Source organism: Pristiophorus japonicus, chromosome 12 (assembly GCF_044704955.1).
Source record: "Pristiophorus japonicus isolate sPriJap1 chromosome 12, sPriJap1.hap1, whole genome shotgun sequence".
NCBI lineage: Eukaryota > Metazoa > Chordata > Chondrichthyes > Pristiophoridae > Pristiophorus > Pristiophorus japonicus.
Window position 1 is genome coordinate 19,627,610 of NC_091988.1, and position 23,024 is coordinate 19,650,633.

General features: G+C 42.8%; 1 protein-coding gene and 1 non-coding gene across 5 annotated transcripts in view; both read left to right on the plus strand.

The window, feature by feature from the left end:
• The window catches only part of lrig1 (leucine-rich repeats and immunoglobulin-like domains 1), a 179,854-nt gene that overhangs the window by 47,237 nt on the left and 109,593 nt on the right, over window positions 1-23,024 (plus strand). For all 4 annotated transcript variants that reach the window (XM_070895202.1, XM_070895204.1, XM_070895206.1 and 1 more), the window contains 2 exons: window positions 6,851-6,922; window positions 17,484-17,558. In XM_070895202.1, the coding sequence (XP_070751303.1) occupies window positions 6,851-6,922; window positions 17,484-17,558 (147 nt within the window). The remainder of the gene's footprint in view (window positions 1-6,850; window positions 6,923-17,483; window positions 17,559-23,024) is intronic.
• On the plus strand, window positions 10,216-10,307 carry trnay-gua (transfer RNA tyrosine (anticodon GUA)). Its single transcript is given in 2 exon segments — window positions 10,216-10,252; window positions 10,272-10,307. It is a non-coding gene; the product is annotated as a tRNA-Tyr (tRNA).

Genomic DNA, 23,024 nt, shown 5'->3' on the forward strand with positions numbered 1-23,024 from the left:
AGAGGATCGGAGGGCCAGAGACAGAGACTGGGGGAGGGGGAGAGACAGAGACAGAGACAGAGACTGGGGGAGGAGGAGAGAGAGAGATTGGGGAAGGAGAGTTTGTATGACGAACTAAAAGCTTTTAATTAATTCTACCATAAACAAGCTTGAAGGTGCATGTAAATGATGAATTAATTTCAATATAGATAAGTGTGAGGTGGTGCATTTTGGTAGGAGGAATAAGGAGGCCACCTACTCTTTTTGGAAAATAAGAATCTAAGTGGGGTAGAGGTGCAAAGGGATCTAGGGGTACAGCTTCACAAATCATTAAAAGTAACAACGCAGGTTAAAAAAGCCATAAACGTGGAAATAAAGCACTGGGGTTCATTTCTAGAGGAATAGAATTCAAAAGTTGTGTTAAACCTGTACAGAACGTTGTGTGATTGTCTCATGATTTGAGACAGTGGGTAGCAATATAGCATTACTGTATATATGCCTTTAAGTGGTTGCTGTTGTTGTAAAATTTGCCCAAGTATGAAAAGGTTGCGCTCCAAGGAATTCATAGCCCACTCAGTACAAAAAAAATTAAAGGGAAGGGAATATTGGTTACATAATGTACACGGGGGGTATGATGAAGAGTTTTGAAAGAGTAGATATGGAGAAACTGTTTCCAGTGGCAGAAGAGTTGATAACCAGAGGACACTAAGGTAATTGGCAAAAGAACCAGAGCTGACCTGAGGAAACTTCCTTTTTTTTGCTCAGCGAGTTTCATGATCTGGAATGCATTGCTTAAAAGGGTGGTGGAAGCAGATTGATTAATAACTTGGAAAAGAGATTTGGATAAAAACTTGAAGGGGGGAAATTTGCAGGCCTATGGAGAAAAGCAGGGCGAATGGGGCTAATTGGATATCTCTTTCAAAGAGCTGACACAGGCACGATGGACCGAATGGCCTCCTTTTGTGCTGTATCGTTCTATGATGGGGTATGGTGGGAGGAGGCTCATGTGGAGCATAGACACCAGCATAGTTCTGTTTCTGTGCTTTCAATTCTATTGAACTTTAACAGATGTGTTTGTAAATTTTAGGCACCAGGTCAATGACCACCTTTCTGTTTGTTAAAGATTGTTTTACATCTATAACAGTGTGTTTCTGTCTTTTGTGTGAGAAGTGTGTTAGATACAAGACAACTGTATCTTCCCACCACAGGGTGGAAAATATATCTGTTTTGAGTTGGGGGGGTGGCGGGTGGGGGAGTGGGCGACGGGGGGAGGGGGGGGGGATTCATTGGACAGTTGGTTTGTCTGATGTGACTGTATTATCATATTTGCAGGTCAGTTATACATTGTGTGTTCAGGAGTATAGTGTTAAGTCTCTTTAAATAATTTTTAATCTTATTAGCATAAACAATTCTGTGCTGTATGCTTGCAGGTGTATTCTGCACATTCTACCAAGAAATGAAGGTCTTCTACCTTGTACAGTAATTTCTTTGTTCATAGTACAAGTGCACATTTGGGTAAGGTGTGGTTACCTATGAGGAATGATATATAATAAGTTCATCAAAAGAAGAGAGTCAAAATAAACATCGGTGTTTAGATTAGACTTTCTGTACAAATGAATTTATAGCCATAGATTTTTTTTCCATGAAACTGGAATTGGCCTTGTGCAAACAACACTTTTCAACAGCTTAACATTTTTATGAGCACTTGATTTTTCCACCTCATCTTGCCTTCTCACCATTTTTGAAAGATCATTTTGTTGGTTTTCATAGTAGGTAAAAGCTAGGTTTGTCTAGTTGCAGGAACATTATGGCTTCTTGTGGGTTAGTTTTAAACTTTCTAGTTGCTCCAGTTTCCATATTGGTGAGAGGTGGGATGTGTGCCAAAGCTTGTAAATAATGGCTGCAATGTTTTGCAATGCACTACAATCTATCCTTCCTAATTTGAAGTTACTTAATTTGAATTATCTGTTGAGTCAAATTGAAACTGCAAAGATGCCTCCTTTGCTGTTTTATTTAAATTGTTTAATACAAATTGAAGGTTAATTCATTATTTTCAAGTAAAAATAACTTCAGACTAATAGTACACTATTACATTGTCCTTTGAATATTGTGTTTAATTGCTATTTGTGTGTGGTCTTTTATTCTGACCTGTTTAGTATTATCAGAGAAGGATTAAGAATTTCCTCTTAACTGTTTCATGTTACTCTTCGCTACTTATATTTCAGACATATAATTTAGGACTGGTTTACAGTTTGTTTTCAGGATGTGGGCAACTCTGGCAAGGCAGCATTTATTGGCCATCCTTAGTTGCCTGAGAAGGTGGTGGTGGACCTTTTCCTTCTCCTTCAACCGCTGTAGTCCTGGAGGTGATGGTGGTGTTGGGCAGGAAATTCTTGGATGATGAAAGAACAGCGATTTTATATATCCAAGTCAGAATGATGTCACGGGAAGCAAATGCAATTGGAAGAAACCTTGATTTTTTGATCAATAGGAGAAAGGAATAGAAGGAAGGGTAGAAAGAGGCTTGTATGAAGCATAAGTGGCAGCATACATCAGTTGGCCAAAATGGCCCGTTTCTGTGCTGTAGACTTGATGTAACTCAAAAATGAACCATGCTGAATAGAACTGAGCCATACAGATCAAGAAGCCTCTAGGTTGGTGGTGATAGCTGATCTTGATAGTAGGGATGACATGATTGAATTTTAGTCTCTTTAGACTAAGAAGGGGAAAACTAGCTGTAGTCTCTGGTCCTTATGGCTAACGCTTGCCCCTGTCTGCAAGGTACATGTTTGCAAACAACTAGTGAGGACAGGATTACACTTGGCTGTGATGCCCTCCACAGTGGAATAGCATACAAATGCTCACTAGCTCGACTGACATCTGTAGTATGATACAGGAATATAGGAGTAGGCCAGTCAGCTCCTTGAGCCTTTTGCTATTCTGTTAAATCATGGCTGACCTGTACCTCAATTCCATTTACCTATTATTTCTCCATGTCGCTTGATTTCTGTACCTAACCAAAAATCTTTCGATTTCAGTCTTTTTTTCACCCAAACTCCACAATCTTTTGGCATAGAGTTCAAGATTTTCACTGCTCTTTGTGTGGAAAAATTGTTTCTAACTTAACTTCTAGGTGGTCTACCTCAAATTTTACAATTGTGTCCCCTTGTTCTGGATTCCCCCACCTACCATATGCGAGCATATGAATATGGCAGGTAGGAAAAGATCAGCTGGTTCATCAAGCCTGCCCCAAACAAGATGCCTGGAGCATCAATACTGGACCCTCCCTCCCTCCCCTGGGCAGCCATCTAGTCATAGAATCAAAAAGCATAGAAGGGGCCATTCAGCCCATCATGTCTGTGCCGGTTCTTTGAACGCACTATGCAATTAGACCCACTCCTCTGCTCTTCCCTGCATATTTTTTCCTTTTCAAGTGTATATTTCAAATTCCCTTTTGAAAGTTACTATTGAATCTGCTCCACCACCCTTTCAGGCAGTGCATTTCAGATCATCACTAATAAAAGTTATCCTCATCTCATCTCTCTGGTTCTTTTGCCAATTTCCTTCAATCTGGGCCCTGTGATTACTGACCCTCCTGCCAGTAGAAACTGTTTCTCCTTATTTACTCAATCAAAACCCTAATCTCTTAGTGGATTTTTTGCCTCCTATCATTTTAAACACCTCGATTGGATCACCCCTCAACCTTCTAAACTCCACGGAATACATGCCAAGTTTATGCAACTTTTCCTCATAATTTAACCCATCATACTGTGGTGAATCTGCACTGTACCCACTCCAATATCTTTCCTGAGATGGGTGCCCAAAACTGAACCTAGTACTCCAGGTGTCTCTCTCTTTCCACCACATTCATTCACTTTCATTGACAGTTCTTATACACTATGGGAGAGTTCTTTGGTCAGGCTTCTGTGTGTTTACCTTTATTCTGTAGAGGTGTTTTATTGCAGGTAGGTTATTGCTGTTCTGATTCACCATTTAGCATATGGTAAAAATGTAGATTGCATGTGATGAAAGCTCTTGATGTGTACATTTCTCAATTAGATAAAGTTTTGGAATTGAACACTTTATTACACTTCATATTCAAACTCTGAGGCTACATTAGTCATAAATGAAATAACCTCGAAGGCAGAGATAGAAGTATCTTGTGTACTGCAAAGCGTGTTGATGGTATTCATTTTTGTTACGAATGTGTTTTTATATTGTGCATATTATTTCCATTTTAAAAGAAAAATGAGGCATTTACAGAAATGATTGTGCCTCTTGGATTTTACGTTATTCTTTGAGGATTTAAAAATAAGCATTGTATTAATGACATGACTGACATTTTATATAAATCTTCCCAGCTCTCAGGGTTACTGCTTGCACAAAGCTGCAGTTTTTGTGCACCTTATTCATACTGCCCATTGTAGCGTTCAGGTAGAAGCCCGATCTTTTGGTGTAAAACAATGATCGTTCTTTTGACTGTAACTCAGTTCCTTCAACTAACCCCCCTCTCTCCCCCCCCCCCCCCCCCCCCCCCCCAAATAAAAGTGAGCCTAGAGAATTGGTGTACATTGCTAATTGGTATCCTTCCACAATGTACCTTCAATAGCTCGTCGGGGAATTATTTGGACCCCTATCGCTGAAAATCATAGAGGGATTAGTGTAACTGTTTTCTGCATCGCATATTTATGGCAGCTGTATCAGTGGTTTGCTAATGTAGTTGGCTTAATGTCAAGGTTATCTTGAGCAGAAGTTAATCTTTTCATTGTCAGTCCCTTTGATGTGATTGGAAAGCTCCTCCTGCCTTATCTTCTTCTTAAGCTAAAACAAGAACTTTTATCACTGCACCTGTACCTGCACTGAGACACTGCTGTCCTTGAGGTGATTAGAAAGAAACTGCTGGTAGAGGGAACAGTTAATCCTTTAATCTGATAGTGGAGCGAAGCCGGCAAAACAAGATTGAAATCTAGTCACTGATTCTGAATTTTATAGTCCAGGCCTCAATAACAATTGCATTCATTTCAGATCAGTAAGTGCTGCTCAAAATGCAGATTTCCAGGCTTTATACCTGCGGATTCAGTGGAGTTATTTTCAGGGTAATGAGACTCGCCTGGTTCATGCATTGCGTTTTTGTTTCCTGTAGATTTCCAACACATGTTCAAGATATCATGTTTTTAACAGACCAGTTTACACAGTTTATAGGTAGGAAGTTTTGCCCTGAATTGTGGCTGCACCTAATTCTTCACAATTCATGTGTTAATCAGCTGGAGACAAATGTGAAATTGCAGCTTTGAAAAGTTGGCTTTAAACCCATTCATATTGGGCATCTTATTCAATTTTGGACATTGTACAGATTGAAATGATATGCTTGTAGTGTGAAACAAAGGGAAAAGGGATAGATCAGGAAACTACAGGCCAGTCAGCCTAACATTAAAATACTTGCACTTATATAGCGCCTGTCATAACCACATAATCCACTCTCAAAGCACTTTACAGCCACTTTTGGAGTGTAGTCACTTGTAATGTGGGAAACACGGCAGCCAATTTGCACACAGCAAGCTCTTACATTGGAAGTTATTGGAAATCATTCTCTGGGACAAAATAAACTTTCATTTGGGGAGGCATGGGTTAATCAAGGAGAGCCGGCATGGATTTGTTAAAGGCAAATTGTGGCTGACTAGTTTGATTGAATTCTTTGAGATAACAGAAGGTTGATCAGTGCAGTGGATGTTGTATATTTGGACTTTCAGAAGGCATTTGACAAAGTGCCACACAAGAGGCTTGTTAAGAAGATGGAAGCCCGTGTAATTATGGGAAAAGTGGCCGTATGAATACAGAATTGGTTCAGTGACAGGACGCAGAGGGTGATGGTGGATGGATGTTTTTAGACTGATCGGTGGTTTGCAGTGGTGTTCCCCAAGGGTTTGTTTTGGGTCCATTTATTTTTATAAATGACCGAGACTCGGGTGTACAGAGCAGCATTATAAAGTTTTCAGTTGATCTGAAACAACGTAGTAGTTAGTGATGAGGCTAGTTATAGAGTTCAGGATGACATAGGACAGTGAAATGGGCAGAAGCATAACAGATGGAGTTCAATGTAGAGAAGTGTGAAGTGATGCACTGTGGGAGGCCTAATATGGAAAGACCGTATACTATAAATGGCATGATTTTGAAAAGTGTAAATGAGCAGAGAGACCTTGATGTCCATTTACACAAATTGTTAAAGATGGCAGGGCAAGTTGATAAGGTGGTTAAGAAAGCATGCCGGTTACTTGGGTTTATAAATAGAAGCATAGGATATAAAAGCAAAGAGATTATGCTAGAACTTTAAATCACTGGTTAGGCCTCAACTAGAGTATTCTGGACAATTCTAGGCACCACACTTCAGGAAAGATGTAAAGGCCTTAAAGGGTACAGAGGAGGTTTACCAGAATGTTGCCAGGGATGTGGAACTTTCATTGTGAGGAGAGGTTGGAAAAGTTAGGAATGTTCTCCTTGTAACCGAGAAGGTTTAAGAGGTGACTTAATAGAGGTTTTCAAGATGAGTGCTTTTTTTTACATTCAGGGTGCTATATTGTTTTGAGCTTAAGGCTCTCTGTAATACTGAAATTGTAGATGCAACTTTTATGCACTGATTACTTGTACGTTTCTGGTGTAATCAAAATCTACACCAAGAATGATTTTCTTTATAAAGAAAGTTGCTAGACTTGTCACAACTGATTGACTTTCTTTCCAGACAACCAGCGCAGTAGAATTTTCAGTTTGTTTGTAAAACATGAGATTAGTTTACAATGTAATTTAAATAAAATTGACAATATTAGTGGAGTTCTACTGAACAAAATCTGATTTGCACGTGCTTCTCTTACTACAGAAACCTGAGCTACAACAGACTGGCATCAATCGATCCCTCTGTTTTCACAGAACTACCCAACCTTCGTGAAGTGTAAGTATTGAACTTAATACCTTAATTATATTTTTAAAGGTGAACACTTGAATTTGTTCATTGTGAAGGTAACTATTAGATCTTCTAGAAATTTCCATGGGGCCATCCATACCGTGAAAATTTATCTTCACTACAATTTTCAGTAGTTTTGCTTTGTTTACATCCTTTCATTCTGTCTGCTGCTGTTTTAAATATGGTAACTTGATTTTAAATGGCAGTGCTATATAAGGTCTAATAAAAAAATAATTTTGTAATCTCTTTTTAAAAAAAAATCCTGTTTGGAGATTGATTTCCAGTTAACAGAAAAAAGAATGATAAATTGAGCAAAGGAAGTAGAAACATGTCTAGAGTTGGGAGCTTGGTTTGAAAATCAGCCAAAATTAAAACCCAAAAGCAACCTTCATGGACCTCTATTCTCCTTGCCTTGATAATAGTCTCTCCATCCATGCTTTAGTTTATTTTGTGAGGAAACATAGAAACATTGGGCCCAAGTTTTGAGCCGCGCCTAGAACGGCACAGTCCTGACCTGGACGCCCGTTTTTCGCGCCGCAAAGTGCGCCTAAAAAAACCCTCCAGATTCTCCACCTCCCTGCAGGTCTTCTGGCCCTCGGCGCAGCGCAGCACGAGCTGTAGGGGGCGGAGCCAGGTCCCTGCGCTGAAAACAGTGCCGGGACCTCTGCACATGCGCGCTACAGTGGGCGCGCATGTGCAGTAGCTCCAGGCGCCCAAAACTGTGTGGGAGGGGCCGAAGCACGCAGCCCCTAGCCCTGGCCGAATGGCCTCACTGGGGCTGCATGAATAAGGCTCCTCCCACGCCCAGCTCCTGCTTCCTCCCGACCCCCGCCCCCGGACCGGACCCGGCTCCCGCTCCTCCCCCCCGCCCCCGGACCCGACCCGACTCCCGCTCCTCCCCCCCCCCCGGACTGGATCCGACCTGACCTCCCTCCCCCCAACCTGACCTCCCTCTCCCTTCCTCCCCCCGACCCGAACCAAACCGACCTCCCTCCCACCGACCCAACGCACAGACCTGTAAATCTGGTGCTAGGGACGGGCCCTGCCCGAAGTCTCGGGCCCGGCCCGTTCAGCCTCCCTCCCCCTTTTCCTTCCCCCCCCCCCCCAACCCATCTCCTTTCCCCCCCCCCCCCATCTCCTTTTCCCCCGCCTTCTCCCCTTTATCCCCTTCCTCCCCCCCCCTCCCCCTCCTCCCCCTCCCCTCGCTGTCAGTAACACAGACACTGACAGACAGCGAATGAGAGACACACACAGACAGACAGAGAGATAGAGACACTGACAGAGACACACTGGGGGTAGGGGGGGGGTCCCAGCACGCTGTTGGAGGGCTCCCGGTGCTGCAGTCGGTAAGTAGAAAATGTTTTATTTATTGATTTAAAAAAAAAATAATTTCTTATTAATTTTTTTGGATTGATTTATTGGTTGATTTATTAATGTATTTATCATTTATTATTGATGATGGCTCTTTATTTGTAAAACTGAAGTGTTTAATGTTTGTAAACTTCCCTTTAAACACCGCCTCCCCCCACCCCCATTCCCTACGCCTGATTTGTAACCTACGCCTGATTTTCTAAAGTGTAGACAAGGTTTTTTCGAGCGTACAAAAATCTTCACTTACTCCATTCTAAGTTAGTTTGGAGTAAGTTTTCACTGACGAAACTTTGAAAACGGGCGTAAGTGGCCGGACACGCCCCCTTTTAGAAAAAAAATTTCTGTTCCAAAGTGAAACTGTTCTAACTGACTAGAACTGGAGCAAACTAAATGACGAGAATTCCGATTTCTAAGATACTCCGTTCTACACCAGTTGCTCCTAAAAATCAGGAGCAAATCATGTGGAAACTTGGGGCCATAGAAAATAGGTGTAGGAGCAGGCCATTTGGACCTTTTTGAGCCTGCACCACCGTTCAATATGATCATGGCTGATCATGCAACTTCAATACCCCACTCTCTCTCCATACCTCCTGATCCCTTTAGCCATAAGGGCCACATCAAGGGGAAAGAGAAGAATAGAAAGAAGGAATGTTTGAGATTATTGGCTTCTTCCCTAAAATCTCTCTCAAATATTCAGCCAATACTGTGGGGTGGTATGCTTACTGTAGGATTAGAGACTGGCAGAATTTTAATTTTGTTAATTTGATGAATAATTCCAAATCATCTGACAAATTGCTAAAATATTGTCACATTGATTTTATCCCAGTGTATTAGTATTTTTTTGTCACATGGATTACATGGCACTCCTCTTCGTGGGTATCACTTAGATCTCTTGTGCTCAGGGAGTAGGGCCACTCATCACACACCAAGCTTTTTGTATATTTGAACTGAGAATATTTGAAAGGGGTGAAATCTTGGCATCCTTTTAAATCCTGAAGTGAGTTTCCTTCTTTTTCAATCTGCTTAGCTTCACCTCCAAAACATTCTCCACCTTGCCTCATCTCACTGGCAACAAAATCCAAATCCACATCTTGCCACCAAGGTTCAATTTTTCCGTTGCCATTCAAACCAGCCTCTACCCTCCCTGAAAGAAAGAAAAGAAAGACTTAGAACATAACATAAGAACATTAGAATTAGGAGCAGGAGTAAGCCATCTAGCTCCTCGAGCCTGCTCCACCACTCAACAAGATCATGGCTGATCTGGCCGTGGACTCAGCTCCACTTACCCGCCCGCACCCCATAACCCTTAATTCCCTGATTGATTAAAAATCTATCTATCTGTGATTTGAATACATTCAATGAGCTAGCCTCAACTGCTTCCTTGGGCAGAGAATTCCACAGATTCACAACCCTCTGGGAGAAGAAATTCCTTCTCAACTCGGTATTAAATTGGCTCCCCTGTATTTTGAGGCTGTGCCCCCTAGTTCTAGTCTCCCTAACCAGTGGAAACAACCTCTCTGCCTCAATCTTGTCTATCCCTTTCATTATTTTAAATGTTTCTAAAAGATCACCCCTCATCCTTCTGAACTCCAACGAGTAAAGACCCAGTCTACTCAATCTATCATCATAAGGTAACCCCCTCATCTCCGGAATCAGCCTAGTGAATCGTCTCTGTACCCCCTCCAAGGCTAGCATATCCTTCCTTAAGTAAGGTGACCAAAACTGCATGCAGTACTCCAGGTGCGGCCTCACCAATACCCTGTACAGTTGCAGCAGGACCTCCCTGCTTTTGTACTCCATCCCTCTCGCAACGAAGGCCAACATTCCATTCGCCTTCCTGATTACCTGCTGCACCTGCAAACTAACTTTTTGGGATTCATGTCTGGGCGGAAGCATCATTTTGCCGCTTCCCTTCGATAGCTCAGTTGGTAGAGCGGAGGACTGTAGCGGAATACTCAGCAAAGTCATCCTAAGGTCGCTGGTTCAATTCTGGCTCGAAGGAGCTGGTGTACTTTTCCCAAAAAGAGTTTCATGCACAAGGACTCCCAGGTCCCTCTGCACCTCCCCATTCAAATAATATTCACTTCGTCGAGGAGGAGGCGACAGTCCAGGGTCAGAGGCCTATAAAAAGGCCGCGAGTTCAGGAGTTCGGGCAGCGTCGAGGAGGAGGTGACAGTCCGGGGTCGGAGGCCTATAAAAAGGCCGCAAGTTCAGGAGTTCGGGCAGCGTCGAGGAGGAGGCGTGCTTGTGCAGCTACAGGCAGAAGGCAAAAAAGAAGTAGAAAGAAATAGAAAGGTGACGTCACAGCCAAGGGGGTAAGTGATTGGCTGGTGATTGGTGAGTAGTTTTTCTTCTTTCTCTTCTATAACAGTGAGTAAACTTTAGTATTATTGTTGCCAATTTAAGTGTATCTAAGGGTTAAGTCATGGCAGGAGAGCTCGGTCACGTGATATGCTCCTCCTGTACCATGTGGGAACTTGGGGACACTTCCGGTGTCCGGTGTCCTTGACGACTACGTGTGCGGAAAGTGTATCCGCCTCCAGCTCCTGACGGTCCGCGTTGCGGAATTGGAGCTGAGGGTGGATTTACTCTGGAGCATCCACGATGCTGAGAATGGCGTGAGTAGCACGTGTAGTGAGTTGGTCTTACCGCAGATGAATGGTCCACAGCCAGCTAGGGAATGGAAGACTAGCAGGAAGAGCAGTGCAAGGAAGGTAGTACAGGGGTCCCCTGCGGTCATCCTCCTGCAAAACAGCTACACCGCTTTGAGTACTGTTGAGGGGGATGACTCATCAGAGGAGGGCAGCAGCAGCCAAGTTCATGGCACCGTGGCTGGCTCTGCTGCACAGGAGGGCAGAAAAAAGAGTGGGAGAGCGCTAGTAATAGGGAATTCAATGGTAAGGGGAATAGATGGGCGTTTCTGCGGCCGCAACCGAGACTCCAGGATGGTATGTTGCCTCCCTGGTGTCTCGGAGCGGGTGCAGGACATTCTGAAAAGGGAGGGTGAACAGCCAGTTGTCGAGGTGCACATTGGTACCAACGATATAGGAATAAAAGGGATGAGGTCCTACGAGACGAATTTAAGGAGCTAGGAGCTAAATTAAAACTTAGGACCTCCAAAAGTAGTAATCTCAGGATTGCTACCAGTGCCACGAGCTAGTCAGAGTAGGAATCGCAGGATAGCTCAGATGAATACGTGGGAGGGATTCAAATTTCTGGGGCATTGGAACCGGTTCTGGGGGAGGTGGGACCAGTACAAACCGGACGGTCTGCACCTGGGCAGGACCGGAACCAATGTCCTAGTGCTTGCTAGTGCTGTTTGGGAGGAGTTAAACTAATATGGCAGGGGGATGGGAACCAATGCAGGGAGACAGAGGGAAACAAAATGGAGGCAAAAGCAAAAGATAGAAAGGGGATGAGTAAAAGTGGAGGGCAGAGAAACCCAAGGCAAAATTCAAAAAGGGCCACTGTACAGCAAAATTCTAAAGGGTCAATGTGTAATAAAAAGGCAAGCATGAAAGCTCGGTGCCTCAATGCAAGGAGTATTTGGAACCCAGGAGAGGGCTCTGAGCTAGTTAGAGTGGGTGAGAGCTCAGATGAACAGGACCCCAAGAAAGAATGCAAAAGGCAGGAGGCAACAGAGCAGAGTAGCACTGGGGTAAGTGTAAACCACAAGGTGATAGGAAGGGACAATATGAATATAAAGGGGCTGCAGGAGGGGTCAAAACTAAAAATCATGGTTTAAAAACTAGTATAAAAACACTCTACCTAAACGCACGCAGCATTCAAAATAAAGTAAATGAGTTGACCGCACAAATCATTACAAATGGGTATGATTTGGTGGCCATTACAGAAACGTGGTTTCAGGGTGGACAAGACTGGGGTATCTGACAATTCGGAAAGATAGACAAGAAGGGAAAGGAGGTGGGGTAGCTCTGTTAACAAAGGATGATATCAGGGCAGTTGTGAGAGACGATATTGGCTCTAATGAACAAAATGTTGAATCATTGTTGGTGGAGATTAGAGATAGTAAGGGGAAAAAGTCACTGGTGGGCGTAGTTTATAGGCCCCCAAATAATAACTTCACGGTGGGGTGGGCAATAATCAAGGGAATAATGGAGGCATGTGAAAAAGGAACGGCAGTAATCATGGGGGATTTTAACCTACATATCGATTGGTCAAATCAAATCGCATGGGGTAGCCTTGAGGAGGAATTCTTAGAATGCATACCGGATTGTTTCTTAGAACAGTATGTTACAGAACCTACAAGGGAGCAAGCTATCTTAGATCTGATCCTGTGTAATGAGACAGGAATAATAAACGATCTCCTAGTAAAAGATCCTCTCGGAATGAGTCATCACAGTATGGTTGAATTTGTAATACAGATTGATGGTGAGGAAGTAGTGTCTCAAACGAGCGTACAATGCTTAAACAAAGTGGACTACAGTGGGATGAGGGCAGAGTTGGCTAAAGTAGACTGGAAACACAGACTAAACGGTGGCACAATTGAGGAATAGTGGAGGACTTTTAAGGAGCTCTTTCATAGTGCTCAACAAAAATATATTCCAGTGAAAAAGAAGGGCGGTAAGAGAAGGGATAACCAGCCGTGGATAACCAAGGAAATAAAGGAGAGTATCAAATTAAAAACCAATGCGTATAAGGTGGCCAAGATTAGTGGGAAACTAGAAGATTGGGAAAATTTTAAACAACAGCAAAGAATGACTAAGAAAGCAATAAAGAAAGGAAAGATAGATTACGGAAGTAAACTTGCACAAAACATAAAAACGGATAGTAAAAGCTTTTACCGCTATATAAAACGGAAAAGAGTGACTAAAGTAAATGTTGGTCCCTTAGAAGATGAAAAGGGGGATTTAATAATGGGAAATGTGGAAATGGTTGAGACCGTAAACAATTATTTTGCTTCGGTCTTCACAGTGGAAGACACAAAAACCAAGCCAAAAATTGCTGGTCACGGGAATGTGGGAAGGGAAGACCTTGAGATAATCACTATCACTAGCAAGATAGTGCTGGATAGGCTAATGGGACTCAAGGTAGACAAGTCCCCTGGTCCTGATGAAATGCATCCCAGGGTATTAAAAGAGATGGCGGAAGTTATAGCAGATGCATTCGTTTCATCTACCAAAATTCTCTGGACTCTGGGGAGGTATCAGCGGATTGGAAAGCAGCTAATGTAACGCCTGTTTAAAAAAGGGGTGCAGACAAAAGGCAGGTAACTATAGGCCGGTTAGTTTAACATCTGTAGTGGGGGAAATGCTTGAAGCTATCATTTAAGGAAGAAATAGCGGGACATCTAGATAGGAATAGTGCAATCAAGCAGACGCAAGATGGATTCATGAAGGGGAAATCATGTTTAACTAATTTACTGGAATTCTTTGAGGATATAACGAGCATGGTGGATCGAGGTGTACTGATGGATGTGGTGTATTTAGATTTCAAAAGGCATTCGATAAGGTGCCACACAAAAGGTTACTGCAGAAGATAAAGGTACGCGGAGTCAGAGGAAATGTATTAGCATGGATAGAGAATTGGCTGGCTAACAGAAAGCAGAGAGTCGGGATAAATGGGTCCTTTTCGGGTTGGAAATCGGTGGTTAGTGGTGTGCCACAGGGATTGGTGCTGGGACCACAACTGTTTATAATATACATAGATGACCTGGAAGAGGGGATAGTGTAGTGTAACAAAATTTGCAGATGAGACAAAGATTCGTGGGAAAGCGGGTTGTGTAGAGGACACAGAGAGGCTGCAAAGAGATTTAGATAGGTTAAGCAAATGGGCTAAGATTTGGCAGATGGAATACAATGTCGGAAAATGTGAGGTCATCCACCTTGGGGGAAAAAAAACAATAAAAGGGAATATTATTTGAATGGGGAGAAATTACAACATGCTGCGGTGCAGAGGGACCTGGGGGTCCTTGTGCATGAAACTCTTTTTTTTTTTGCCCTTGTGCATGAAACTCTTTTAGAGTCTACCTGCAAAACATAAAACATGTATCCATGCCACCCGACCTGGATGACACACCAGACATTTACAAGGCCGGTTCGTTTTTCTTTTTTTTTGGGCACTAAAATCAAATTTTTTCCTTTTTCCAGTGCCCCCTATAAAAGGAGAGGGGAAAATAGTGCCACAGGATCTTTTACGTCCACCTGAGAGGGCAGGCGGGACCTCGGTTTAACGTCTCATCTGAGAGACGGCACATCTGAGTACAGCACTCCCTCAGCACAGCACTGGAGTATCAGCCTAGGTTTTTGTGCTCAGTCTCTGGAATGGGACTTGAACCTACAACTTTCTGACTCCGAGGCAAGGGTGCTACCCAACTGAGCCACTGGACACTATCCCAAAAAGTTAGTTTGCAGGTGCAGCAGGTAATCAGGAAGGCGAATGTAATGTTGGCCTTCATTGCGAGAGGGATGGAGTACAAAAGCAGGGGGTTCCTGCTGCAACTGTATCGGGTATTGGTGAGGCTGCACCTGGAGTACTGTGTGCAGTTTTGGTCACCTTACTTAAGGAAGGATATACTAGCTTTGGAGGGGGTACAGAGACGATTCACTAGGCTGATTCCGGAGATGAAGGGGTTACCTTATGATGATAGATTGAGTAGACTGGGTCTTTACTCGTTGGAGTTCAGAAGGATGAGAGGTGATCTTTTTGAAACATTTAAAATAATGAAAGGGATAGACAAGATAGAGGCGGAGAGGTTGTTTCCACTGGTCGGGGAGACTAGAACTAGGGGGCACAGCCTCAAAATACGGGGAAGCCAATTTAAAACCGAGTTGAGAGGAATTTCTTCTCCCAGAGGGTTGTGAATCTGTGGAATTCTCTGCCCAAGGAAGCAGTTGAGGCTAGCTCATTGAATGTTTTTTAACCAATAAGGTAATTAAGGGTTACGGGGTGCGGGCGGGTAAGTGGAGCTGAGTCCACGGCCAGATCAGCCATGATCTTTTTGAATGGCGGAGCAGGCTCAAGGGGCTAGATGGCCTATTCCTGTTCCTAATTCTTAATGTTCTAATGTTCTTTTACTGTTTTTTTTCCCCCTAAGGTGGATGACTTGCATTTATATAGCGCCTTTCATGACAACTGGATGTCTCAAAGTGCTTTACAGCCAATGAAGGACTTTTGGAGTGTAGTCACTGTTGTAATGTGCGAAATGCGGCAGTCAATTTGCGCACAGTAAGCTCCCACAAACAGCACTGTGATAATGATCAGAAATTCTGTTTTTAGTGATGTTGATTGAGGGATAAACATTGGCCAGAACACCGGAGGTACTTCCCCTGCACTTCTTTGAAATAGTGCCATGGGATCTTTTACATCCACCTGAGAGAGCAGACGGGGCCTCCGTTTAACGTCTCATCCGAAAGACGGCACCTCTGGCAGTGCAGCATTCCCTCAGTCCTGCACTGGAGTGTCAGCCTAGATTTATGTGCTCAAGTCCCTGGAGTGGGACTTGAGTCCACACCCTTCTGACTCCGAGGCGAGTGTGCTACTAGACTGCTGACCTCTTTCGCTTTCTCTGACCTTTTTCTATTTTTTTTCTCTCCCCACTTTTTCTCCTTTCTCTTCTACAACCCTTTTACATGACTGACGTTCAGCCCTTTTCTCCTGCCTTCTTGCACCTGCCTGGAAAGTTAAGATTTCTACTGAAAATGCTTGTTGTGGTTATGTTTTTCTGTTTCATATCGAATATATCTGAAGCATGTTTTCAAATTGAATCAAAGAAAAAAGAATGAATTCAACACCAACCTGCTGTCTGGATTCTCAATATATTTCTAATTTTGAAGTGACTTGCCCATTACTGTTTGAGGAATGCTTGCTATTTGCATACCTCTTGTGAGGAACTACTTTTGTTGAGAGATGAAATGCTGCAAGATGTTTTGGAATTGTTCGTGTTCTTGTTGGATTGTGAGATGCAATTTTTTTTTAAACTATTTTTATTTTAAACTGACTTATTAGGAAAACTACCTTCGGGTTGATATCTTAACCAAGAGTGTTTCAGTGCCTTGGCTTACCTTGCAACATTTCAATTCTGTTAAATTGCCTTCTTTATGCTTTGGATCTATGTACCACCGAGCTTTTTAAAATCTTTCTCCCCCATTCCCCATTATCAGCATTTGTATTTAATAAAATGTTAAACGGGAAACAGTTTCACATTTCTGAACTTATTACAGGGGCAGCGTCAAAAATCTGGATTCCAGACCGATTGGTGGCAGGGTAGTCCAGAATCTGTAAAATGTTCCGTAATCCGGACCTGCCGACCTTGGGGTCCCACCGCTATCCGGCCTAGGGCCTCGCCTCATCACCCCATGCCCCGCATGCCGCCGCTGCCCTTACCTCGGGGCTTCCTCGCCGGCCCGCCCGAACACCACCACGGCGGCGAGGCCCACCCGAACAGCTCTCCCCCCCCCTCACCCCCCACGCCTTCAGACGTTCCGAAATCCGGAAATATCCGAACCTGGACTCGAGTGTTTCTGGATTTTTGACGTCAGAAGGATGATCGAAAGCCCGGAATCTGGAACGGCCTCGGTCCCAAGGGTTCTGGATTCTTGACGCTGCACCTGTATTGATAATGAATGTGATTTGAAGGTAGAGGAGGAAATACTGGCAATTTGGAGCATAAATGTCGTGGTACAGCAAGTGTCAGCTGTGGCTCAGTGGGTAGTGTTCTCACCTCTCAGTCAGAAGGTTGTGGGTCCAAGTCTCACTCCAGGGACTTGAGCACAAAAATCTAGGTTGACACTCCACTGTAGTACTGAGGGAGTACTGCACTGTCGGAGGTGCCATCTTTCAGATGAGATGTTAAACCGAAGCCCCGTCCGATCTCTTAGGTGACACTATTTTGGAGAAAAGAAGGGGCGTTATCCCAAGTGTCCTGGTCATTATTTATCCCTCAATCAACAATACAGAAATTGCTTATCTGGTCATTATCACATTGCTGTTTATGGGAGCTTGCTGTGCACAAATTGGCTGCCGTGTTTCCTACATTTCAACAGTGATCACACTTCAAAAAGTACTTTATTGGATGTGAAAGGCACTATATAAATGCAAGTCTTTTCTTTTTTGAAGTAGGATTGTATAGTTAATGGTCTATATTCAAGTAATACTTGTATAGTGAAAGATATAAAGGAGGTGATGTATCACAGGTTTTGTATTTATTCTCTTACAGACGGCTTGATCATAATGAGTTTACTGCAATCCCTGAGATAGGACCCGCTTCAGCCCACCTTGTCTTTCTCTATCTGTGAGTTATTTCCAACTGTTCCTCTGTACTCCATATGTATTTGAAGTCCTGTTTCTAAGTTAATTTATAACCAAGTGAAACTGAGATAGTTATCATATTTTAACATTACTGAATTTTTCAACTATTCATTGTATCATTATACTTTAATAGGCAACTTTAATTAAAAAAAATCTGTTTCAATTTCTATCGGAATCATACCATATACAAAGTCTTCTTAGGAAGTGAAGTCAATTTTCTTGATAAGATTTATTGTAAATATTTTATACTGGTGTTTGTATTGGTACTTGGTCTCATTTGATGTCTTTGCAAATCATAGAAATTTACAGCACAGAAGGAGCCCATTAAGCCCATCATGTCTGCACTGGTTGAAAAAGAGCTATCTAACCTAATCCCACTTTCCAGCTCTTGGTCCGTAGCCAAGTATTTTTAAAATGTGACGAGCATTTCTGCCACTCTTTCAGGCAGTGAGTTTCAGACCCCCACCACCCTCTGGATGAAAAAAGTTCTGCTCAACTCCCTTCTAATCCTTCTATCAATGACTTTAAATCTTTGCCCCTGGGCTATTGACCTCTCTGCTGAGGTAAATAGGTCTTTCCAATCCACTTTATCTAGGCCCCTCATTATTTTATACACCTCAATCAAGTCTCCCTTCAGCCTTCCCTGTTCTAAAGAAAACCGACCCAGCATATCCAATCTTTCCTCAAAGCTAAAATTTTCCAGTCCTGGCAACATCTTTGTAAATCTCCTCTGTACCCTCTCTAGTACAATCACATCTTTCTTGTAATGCTGTGACCAGAACTGTACACAGTGCTCTAGCCTAACTAGTCTTTTATACAGTTCAAGCATAACCTCCCTGCTCTTGTATTCTATGCCTCGGCAAATAAAGGAAAGTATCCCGTATGCCTTCTTAACCACCTTATCTATTTGTTCTGCTACCTTCAGGTATCTGTGGACATGTACTCCAAAGTCCTTGTGTTCCTCTACACTTCTCAGTAGCCTACCATTTATTGTGTATTCCCTTGCCTTGTTCGTCCTCCCCAAATGCATTACCTCACACTTCTCAGGAATTGAATTCCATTTGAATGTTTGTGTGCATGTTAGATTTTTTTTTAAGTCATTGCGACAGATCTTCCTATAGTAGAGGCTCGTTAAGCTACCATCAAAGGGACTGATCAAAAGTGATCAACTTAGCGAGGTGGTCGAATCATTTGGTACAGTCCACTTACTTACTTGTAATGTGCCAGGAGTATTAGCTTGAGTGTTTTTACAATATCTGAAAGCACACTTCTTCTCCACTTGGATGCCAGATCGGCTCAGCAGGGTGGTTGAATTGTGATGTATTTTGTAACTTGTGGTTATTTTAATTAGTTTTGGAACCAGTTGATGGTGTTTGAATTTGGTGAGGCATTTACTGTCGCACATTTACATTATCATCTCTGTTTCTTCATAGCACTTGAGCATGGTAGTTACACACTTGAGCATGGTAATTACATCAATTTTTTGAAAAAATTGTGAGAGTAAGCCTGTCGTAAAAGGAATAATAGTCAAGTCTCAATATTCTGTGCTGGTGGATACCTTGGACAAATGAGCTGTGTCAAACAGATCTCCCTCTTCAGCAGTTTTTGGTGTATGCAAGCATTGGCGAAGCTTGCTTCATGTTTGCATAAAGCTGTGACTCCAGTTAAACTAAATCCTATGTAGCTCTGCGAGTCGTCTCTGCTCACCTGTATTTACTTTTGAATAGTTTAATTAAATCAACAAGTCAGTAAAGGCAACTTGGTGTAACAAGCCTATTGATAAAAATGTTGCTGATGTAATTTTCAAATCAGAGATTTATCTTGGCATGGCTTCTAGTTTCTGTAGACAGAAATGCCAAGAGCACTACCTGTTTTAACCTTTTGGTGACTGATCACAGAATGCAAAGTATTAAACTCTCTCTGAAGAGCTTTCAGCTTTGTAGATTTACCCATTGGATCTTCCTCCCTAAACCACTTCACCTGAGCGCTCAATTTTTGTGCTTGAGGTGAGAGATGTTTGTGTAGAGGAGTAGAACTTGTAACGTTTCAATTATCCCCTGTCAGCATCAAATACTCCCAGATCAGGTATAGAATAGCCAGAAGCAGAGTAAAGTTTCTTGTAATCTTTCCCACAATTTGCCTCAGCCTGGCACTCAGAAGAACATAGTCTACTGCAGTAAACATAGAAACATAGAAAATAGAAGTAGGCCATTGGGCCCTTCGAGCCTGCACCACCATTCAATATGATCATGGCTGATCATTTTTGCAACTTTAGTACCCCATTCCTGCTTTCTTTCCATACCCCTTGATCCCTTTAGCCGTAAGGGCCACATCTAACTCCCTTTTGAATATATCGAACGAACTGGACTCAACAACTTTCTGTGGTAGAGAATTCCACAGGTTCACAATTCTGAGTGAAGAAGTTTCTCCTCATCTCGGTCCTAAATGGCTTACCCCATATCCTTAGACTGTGACCTCTGGTTCTGGACTTCCCCAACATCGGGAAAATTCTTCCTGCATCTAACGTGTCCAATCCCCTCAGAATTTTATATGTTTCTATGAGATCCCCTCTCATTCTTCTAAATTCCAGTGAATACAAGCCTAGTCGATCCAGTCTTTCTTCATATGCCAGTCCTGCCATCCGGGGAATCAGTCTGGTGAACCTTCGTTGCACTCCCTTAATAGCAAAAATGTCCTTCCTCAGATTAGGAGACCAAAACTGTACACAATATTCAAGGAGTGGCCTCACCAAGGCCCTGTACAACTGCAGTAAGACCTCCCTGCTCCTATACTCCAATCCTCTTGCTATGAAGGCCAACATGTCATTTGCCGCCTTCACCGCCTGCTGTACCTGCATGCCAACTTTCAATGACTAATATACCATGACACCCAGGTCTCGTTGCACCTACCCATTTCCTAATCTGTCACCATTCAGATAATATTCTTCCTTCATGTTTTTGCCACCAAAGTGGATAACCTCACATTTATCTATACTGCATCTGCCATGCATTTGCCCACTCACCTAACCGGTCCAAGTCACCCTGCAGCCTCTTAGCATCCTCCTCATAGCTCACACTGCCATCCAGCTTAGTGTCATCTGCAAACTTGGAGATATTACATTCAATTCCTTCACCCAAATCATTAATGTATATTGTAAATAGTTGGGATCCCAGCAGTAACCTTGCGGTACCCCACTAGTCACTGCCTGCTATTCTGAAAAGGACCCGTTTATTCCTACTATTTGCTTCCTGTCTGCCAATCAGTTCTCTATCCACGTCAATACATTACCCCCAATACCATGTGCTTTCATTTTGCACTCTAATCTCTTGTGTGGAACCTTGTCAAAAGCCTTTTGAAAGTCCAAATACACCACATCTGCTGGTTCTCCCTTGTCCACTCTACTAGTTACATCCTCAAAAAATTCTAAAAGATTTGTCAAGCATGATTTCCCCTTCATAAATTCATGTTGACTTGAACCGATCCTGTCACTGCTTTCCAAATGCGCTGCTATTACATTTTTAATAACTGATTCCAACATTTTCCCCACTACCGATGTCAGGCTAACCGGTCTATAATTCCCTGTTTTCTCTCCCTCCTTTTTTAAAAAGTGGGATTACATTAGCTACCCTCCAGTCCATAGGAACTGATCCAGAGTCTATAGAATGTTGGAAAATGACCACCAATACATCCACTATTTCTAGGGCCATATCCTTAAGTACTCTGGGATGCAGACTATCAGGCCTCGGGGATTTATCGTCCTTCAGTCCCATCAATTTCCCTAACACAATTTCCTGATTAATAAGGATTTCCTTCAGTTCCTCCTTCTCGCTAGACCCTTGGTCCCCTAGTGTTTCCGGAAGGTTATTTGTGTCTTCCTTAGTGAAGACAGAACCAAAGTATTTGTTCAGTTGGTCTGCTAATTGTTTGTTCCCCATTATAAATTTACCTGATTCTGACTGCAAGGGACCTACATTTGGCTTCACTAATCTTTTTCTCTTCACATATCTATAGAAGCTTTTGCAGTCAGTTTTTATGTTCCTTGCAAGCTTACACTCATACTCTATTTTACCCTTCCTAATTAAATCCTTTGTCCTGCTCTGCTGAATTCTAAATTTCTCCTAGTCCTGGCCAATTTATATGCCTCTTCCTTGGATTTAACACTATCCCTAATTTCCCTTGCTAGCCAGGGTTGAACAACCTTCCCCGTTTTATTTTTACGCCAGACAGGGATGTACAACTGTTGAAGTTCATCCATGTGATCTTTAAATGTCTGCCATTGCCTATCCACAGTCAACCCTTTAAGTATCATTCGCCAGTCTATCCTAGCCAATTCACGTCTCATACCATTGAAGTTACCTTTCTTTAAGTTCAGGACTCTAGTCTCTGAATTGACTGTGTCAGTCTCCTTCTTAATGAAGAATTCCACCATATTATGGTCACTCTTCCCCAAGGAGCCTCGCACAACAAAATTGCTAATTAATCATCTCTCGTTACACAGCACCCAGTCTAGGATGGCCAGCTCTCCCGTTGGTTCCCCGACGTATTGGTCTAGAAAACCATCCCTTATACACTCCAGGAAATTCACCTCCACCGTATTGCTACCAGTTTGGTTAGCACAATCTATATGCAGATTAAAGTCACCCATGATAACTGCTGTACCGTTATTGCACGCATCCCTAATTTCTTGTTTGATGCTGTCCCCAACCTCACTACTACTGTTTGGTGGTCTGTACACAACCCCCACTCGCGCTTTCTGCCCTTTGGTGTTCTGCAGCTCTACCCATACAGATTCCACATCATCCAAGCAAATGTCCTTCCTTACTATTGCGTTAATCTCCTCTTTTAACCAGCAATGCTACCCCACCTCCTTTTCCTTTGTTTATCTTTCCTGATTATTGAATACCCCTGGATGTTGAGTTCCCAGCCTTGGTCACCCGAGAGCCATGATGTAACCCCAATTACATCATATCCGTTAACAGCTATCTGCGCAGTTAATTCATCCACCTTATTACGAATGCTCCTCGCATTGAGACACAGAGCAAGTAGTGGAACATTTTTGTTGCATTTCCCACATCAGCCATCCTGTGGCCTGAGTGGGATTCCCTATAACCATATTCATCAATCACCAGTGCACTTTATTAAAGCGGAAACATAGGGGCTGAAATTGCAGCCTCACCGGTGAAGTGCGGATGGACCTGGCAAGGCCTTGCAAAAGCCGTTTTTTGGGACACGATGCGCATGCGTCAAAAAGCAGCTTTCCCGATCTGTCAAGATTGCTCTTGACAGATCCTCCACATTCACACGGGCCCAGTGGATGTCCTTCAAACTCTTACGCCTGGTGAAAGTAGGCGCATAGCCTACTTTTACCAGCGTAAGAGTTTTAAAACATAAAAATGTAATTTAAAAATACATTTTTATATTTAAAAATCCTGTCCATTAAGGTAAGTTT